At 32.5% G+C, this 6,496-nt stretch overlaps 1 protein-coding gene across 1 annotated transcript; it reads right to left on the reverse strand.

Moving 5' to 3' along the window:
- Nucleotides 1–2,657: 2,657 nt before the first annotated feature.
- LOC116351143 (46 kDa FK506-binding nuclear protein-like) lies at nt 2,658–4,078 on the reverse strand. The gene is made up of 5 exons (XM_031783203.1): nt 3,815–4,078; nt 3,650–3,724; nt 3,358–3,582; nt 3,150–3,221; nt 2,658–3,083 (listed from the first exon to the last, which is right to left on the reverse strand). Exons 1-5 carry the CDS (start codon nt 4,076–4,078, stop codon nt 2,658–2,660), a joined length of 1,062 nt encoding a protein of 353 aa, XP_031639063.1.
- Nucleotides 4,079–6,496: the final 2,418 nt, after the last annotated feature.

Here is a 6,496-nt window from a genome sequence, read left to right on the forward strand (position 1 = left end):
TTTTTTGTTAATTTTTCAAACGTGCATTAAATAAAAGAACTACAAAAAATAATACAATAAAATTGACTCAGGAGGACACCTAACCTCAATATATACAGCAGAACAATAAAACCACGCAATCGCATTCGTAAAAAACTTACATTTTTAAATTTAATTTCAATTTTAAAAAAATGTAATACAATAATTAATATACAACTTGCTTGACAGCAGATTTCGATAGGGAAAACTAATGACATTTGTGATTTGACATCTCGGCCACGATTTGGCCTGTCTGATATTTTTTTTTTCGTTTTTGTTTCCACACTTTGATTTTTAAATAAATTACATACTGAATCGCCATTACTTTTCACTTGAGATAAAAATCTAATTTGTAGTATGTTTTTTTTCTTTCTGTGTCCATTACCTATTCTTTTTGTCTTATCTTTGTAGCAAATCATAGAATAAAGCAACGAAACAATTTCAATTAAACATCGATATAATACACACCACACCAAATGACATTTGAATCAACATGAAGTTGGTTTGCTTCTATTGAATAAAACTACAATCCCTATTAATAAACGAATTATAAAAAAAGTTAATTAAAAATATTAAACATTAAAATCTGAAAACAAGTGAAAATAAATTAAATAAAATGAAAACAAAAATGATGAGCCGTCATTAGGTGTAAAAAATAGAAATGTTATCTAAAGCGGGTCGACCTTTATGTGTTTGTATATATTGGTACCGCTGTGCAGCGGTATAGGCGTATTCAAGCATACTTTCCGCTGAGTAATTGAAATATAATATTTATTTTTTCACATAATTCGTCACGACATTAATTTTTTATCTTTTTTATTCACATTTCACATTGTTTTTTTTTATATTTATATAATAAATAAATCCCGTACGAAATGTAATACAATAACCAATATATACTTCGCTTGACAGCAGATTTCGATAGGGACAACTAATGACATTTGTGATTTGACATCTCAACCACGGTTTGGCCTGTGTGAAACCACTATCGGATTACAAAGAAAACATCGATTTTCGGATCCTTCCGACACAAGATGAAGAGGTGTGGAGATTTATAACAACGTTATACTCCTTGAGAGAGGGTCGGACACAATTGGCAAATATCTTGAAATCGTTCATTTCGTTCTCAGAAGTAGGAGATCTCTAATTTATTTTATATATAATAGAATTTGCTCTAATCAAAACTAAAAATAATTTTTGTTATTTTCTCAGAATCAGTTAGCTGATCCAATGACGCTCTTAAATGATAAGAACAAAAGTCCGTATATTATTGGAATTCTAGCTACCGATAAAAAGAAAGCGAAATATTACATCGACCTAAAGCATGTTCTTCTTTCTGTAAGTACGGACAACAATGAATGTGCCAGCGCTCCACCTTTTTCGATTTTACTTTAATTTATAAAATTATTATCATACAAAATGTATTTACTTAATTTGTTTTTCGAATTTTTAATACTTTTGAGTTGCAGTAGGTTTTTTTCGTCTAATTTCATCAATAAAATAAATTTAAATTATTTTACATTATTTTAACCCTAAAACCGTCCATCGGGCACTCAGTGCCCGAGCAAAATTTCAAACTAAAATTAAACCATTTTTTTTCATAAAACATCACCAAACCCCGATTTTTTTCAGCTGGTCAAAAACGTTATGTATTTTATTTGTTTCATGCAGCATTTTGGTGGCGTGAATCGGAAAATAATTAGAAAGCAGCGATCATACATCATTCGTAAGAATGATATTGTGATGGCGAAGATGAGGTCGTACTGTTCCTGGCCGGCACGAGTTATAGATATCAAAGAAAAGAGGACAGAAGTGTTCTTCTTTGGCACATGTCAAACTGGAACAGTAGACACGCATAATGTAGTTCTGTTTAATGAATCGCATGAAACCATTATATTTTTGCTTCGTCGAAAAGATCCAACATTCTCAAAATCAGTAAAAGAGGTTGAAACCATCATGAAAGTTCCTGAATCTCAATCAATTTTTAAAAAAATAGAAGAGGAGGAAAAACTTGAAGGATAATCCATCGTGCATTAATCATCTATTTTCTTATATTGCATTGCATCGATTTAAATATGCTAAAAACTATGTATGTATTGTGTGGGAGCTGTGTAGAAATAAAAATATTGTTGGCTTGTAAGAGTGAAAAAAGATAACATTTGATACCGTTTGTATTTGTTTGTCATTTAAACTTTCGTCTATATTCTATGAATAAAATTATTATGATTGTACTGAATCAGTACTACTGATGTGTGTATTTAATTATAATATCAATTCGGTAAATTAGTTTTATCCTAAAATCGGTTTGTGTCGCTTATCGTTTTCTTTTCTTATATATCCTCTCATCTTACAATAACTTGATTCTAAAGATATCATTTTATTTTCATCTTTCAAACAATTACGGTTTTGTTTAATAATAGAAATTTATGTAGAAAAAGAGAAGATAAAAATATTGGAATAAAACGTTTTGTTTTCTCTCTCATTTGTCAATATTTGTTACAATATGATCAAAAATTCTAGCGTTTAAATGAGATGATTGTATATGTTTTTTTGTTTCTCTTTTTAAATTTTAATTGAAGTCTTGAAGTGTATTGGGTTTGAGTTCAAAGTAGTAATGACGAAATAAGTATATTTTGAAATTACTTTCCGATTTTTAGAAGGCTAACCTCAAAAATGATGTTTGAAAATGGTGGCACACTAGGGTCCAGTCCATCTGCCCCATAAGCGAAACTTGGTGGGCATCTGATTCTACGTGTTGATCCAACAGTCATACCACGTATTCCCTCACTCAAGCCACTGGGAGCGATTGAGCTTCCAATTTTGAACTTGAAATTTGGATTGACGAAAACTTGAAGACCCGTACTCTCTAATGATCCAACTAAACTGATAGTGACTGTTGATGATCTTTGAACTGTGGCGCCATTGCCAATTGAAATATCATGAAAGGTCACTTCTTCGCGAATGCTTTTTGGATTTTGAATCAACTCGTTGTTGTCAGTCATGCTAGCTACTCTGACCTTGTTCGGTTGAAAAGTCTTTCGCATCGGTGCATTCGTCACGGATTGCTAGAATTGGAATAAAATAAGTACCAAAAGATATTATAACATATTTATAATGATATTTTTACTCACAGCTTGGAATGGTTTGCGTGCAAGATGAGATGTTTTGAGCGCTACGTTCATTGGCTGTGTGTTCATATTGTGCTGCAAATATTTGTAATGTAAACAATATATGAGTAACTAAATAACTCTTCCAATTCTGTTCACTCTGAAAGATGTATGCTCATCGTACGTATTCGATCAAAATAATTGTAAAACCTATGAACATATTTTCGCTTACAAGACTTGACGTTGATGATGTTTGTTTTCTCGGTGTGCGTAATGGCACCTGCATGTTAACCCCTTGTTCCGGTGATTTATTTATGTCATCTTCGATAAATTCATCAATATCCTCAATGTGTCCATGATTCGAGGTCGAGTCGTTGTTGTCACTTATGTTAACTGTATTGAATGTGTTGTGATGTGAACTGTTTGGAACCATTGTATTCATTGTTGACACTGATTCCTAAATTTGGAATTAAAATAAGTACCAAAAAATATTATAACATGTTTAAAATTATATTTTTACTCACAGCTTGTCGTAATTGTGTGTTTACAGGACGAGATGATTTGGGCGTTACGTTTTTCGGCGTTGAGCTTATGTTGCACTGCAAATATTTTTAATGTAAATTGTGTAGATGAGTAACAAACACATGCGTAATAAAAATTCTGTTTACTCTAAAAAATGTTGAACTTACAGGATTTGATGTTGATGCGTCAACGAATTTCCGTTTTTTCGGTGCAATTTCCGCGCACTCTGAACAAACTATTTCTAAATAGTATCCAGTAAAAAATATTGTACAAAGCCCATCCACAAAAAATGTGACATTGTCGGCCGAGCCAAAAGCCAAATCAAGCCGAACCTGAGAGTTTGTAAAATTCAAATTCGCCAATGGAATATCTGTATTTTCAAACCGTGCCCACAATGTGAACTCAGTGCCTGTGTCCAAATTTTGTTCCATTTGTAACACGGCTTGAGAAACATGAAGACTTTTTCTTTCATGCAGCGTAAACGGATCTTTGTATGCAACACGGGCGACTTAAAAACCAACAATAAATTCATTCGAAATTAATTTAAAAAAACACACATGATAATAAATTTCATTTAACTTACACCAAAACATCTTGTGATTTTCTCCCATTTTTCCAAGTGAGACTTCTGTATCTCAATTTAATGAAAAACTGAGTAAACGTAGATTTTTCGCGAGATCAGCACAATTTACTGTGTATAAGACGGCAAAGACACTTGATTCAAATGATCAAGAAATGTCAAATAGATTCCACCGCTATTATTTCGACACAATATGGCGCACAAAACAGAGTCGCTGACAGATGACATTTTATTTGACATTTCATATTGGATTTCACATCAGAACATTTAACATTGAGCTATTTTAATCTAAATTGGAATTTCCAATAAACTAAATTAAAATATAAAACGTTTAATTGAAAAATTACACTAATATATTGAAATTTTCAATTTGAAAATCTTTAATGGCGAAAGTATTGAAGGTATATTGAATTATATGATTGCATATACTGCAATTTTTAAAGTTTCTAAATGATTGTTTTACTACATACTTTTTTATTCTAGATTTACTCGACTTTATGTCGAATCAAAATTTGCTCGCATCAACGATTTGCTGGCATAAGTCGCAATTCGGAACGAACAAAGAAGCGTGGTTTGAGATATACATATAAATTTCACACTGGATTCGTGTTCCATAATTGGTTGAGCCGTAAAGTACGTGTTAAATCTCGGGGTAAAAAGAGAAAAGTCTCTCCCGTTTTGCAGCAGCAATCAAAGAGATATGAATGTTATATTTGTGGTTTGACTTTCAAAACACAACATTTTGGCAATGTACGCCGACATATGAAACGACATACGGATGCTCGGCGATTGAAATGCTGTTCCTGTAATAAAAGTTATTCGACTACAGACAACTTTAAGGCGCACGTGAAATCACGCCATGCTGGTCAAGCCCAACTTTGGGTATACGTACATGATGAAAACCCAAAAAAACTTCCGAATTATCGGTGATTGAAGAAAGCAAAAGTGCAGCAAAAACTTAATTAAAATCAAGACCTGTGCTTCTACATGGGCAAATTCAGAAATTGTGAATCACAATTATTATGTGTGTTGAATATACGTTCGCAGGCAAGAAGCAATATGCAATAAATAAATGTCAATTATCTAAATTTGCTGTTTTCTGTATTTGCTGTAATATTTTTTTGTATTGAAGGAACAATTATTATTATTTTATTGTTATAGTTTATTTTCTTCATGAACTCCTACGATTTTTGGGTACGAGAAAACCGAATATGACGTTAGTTTTGCGATACAAATAACTTTCGACATACTTTTCTTACGAAAATTAAAAAAATTGGATTTTTGTATGAACACCATGCCTGTATGATATCGTAATGAGCTGAAACTTTGCACAGGTTATTTTTTCATTATCAAGAGATTTCAATACATAATAGGAGTACCTCCCGAACAAAATTATGGATTTTTTAGTCAAAAACGAAAATTTTGTATGGAAGCTACCACTCAATTGTATTGAAATTTTTTCAAACTTTTGATTACGATATCATACTATACATGCATTGAAAAGTCTATCAAAAATTATTTGTATCGCAAATGTTTTATCAGATTCAGTTTTCTCATGAATTCATATTTACGGCAAAAGATACGTAATAAATGCATGTTGTGGATCACAGTGCGGAAAAGTTCATCTTATTTAGTTAGGTGCCATTTTGGAGTTTTTTTTTTTTCATTCGATTGCCCTGAAAATTCATATCGGGAGGTTTTCTGGTACGAGAAAACCGAATCTGACATTTATTTTGTCATGCCATCAAATTTTGATGCACTTCTCATCCTAAAATTCACCGGATCAAAAAATTATTTGGGGAGATTTTTTTTTTGAAATTTATATAATTTATTTTTTATTCGTTTTTTTTTTTTTCAAATTCAACCGGATAAAAAAAGTGTGTCCTATTTGTCCGTGAGTTCGGACAATCGTCCGAAGTCCATTCAAACTTTTATGGAGAGTAGGACCGGACGTCCGAATGTCCGTTACCATTTTCGGACAGTCGGACCGGACGTCCGAAAGCCTTAGCAAATTTCCGGACGTCGGATCGGACGTCCGGGAATTTGCTAAGGCTTTCGGACCGGACGGACGGACAAAATTGGACAAATTTCTGTCCGTCTGTGTCCGGTTGACACCTTTACTCCAGACGTATTTTTTATTTTCCCCATAATAATTTAATTTTTTCATTCATGGACCCTATTTTTTGGATTCCACTTTGAAAAATATTTCGATTCCACTCCACTATACTGTTCAGGAGCGCTTCTTTGATCCTCTGGTTTTTGCATCATT

Source organism: Contarinia nasturtii, unplaced genomic scaffold, assembly GCF_009176525.2.
Source record: "Contarinia nasturtii isolate CC-2019 unplaced genomic scaffold, AAFC_CNas_1.1 Cnas_scaffold_4741, whole genome shotgun sequence".
Lineage (NCBI taxonomy): Eukaryota > Metazoa > Arthropoda > Insecta > Diptera > Cecidomyiidae > Contarinia > Contarinia nasturtii.

What these genes read in the sequence shown, in the direction of transcription:
- LOC116351143 (XM_031783203.1), bottom strand. Translation starts at nt 4,078, where the DNA reads ATGGAACAAAATTTGGACACAGGCACTGAGTTCACATTGTGGGCACGG. An exon ending in ACGCATCAACATCAAATCCT is followed by an intron (nt 3,725 to 3,814) that starts GTAAGTTCAACA and finishes AAATATTTGCAG; the next exon opens with TGCAACATAAGCTCAACGCC. An exon ending in CACGCAAACCATTCCAAGCT is followed by an intron (nt 3,084 to 3,149) that starts GTGAGTAAAAAT and finishes TTCCAATTCTAG; the next exon opens with CAATCCGTGACGAATGCACC.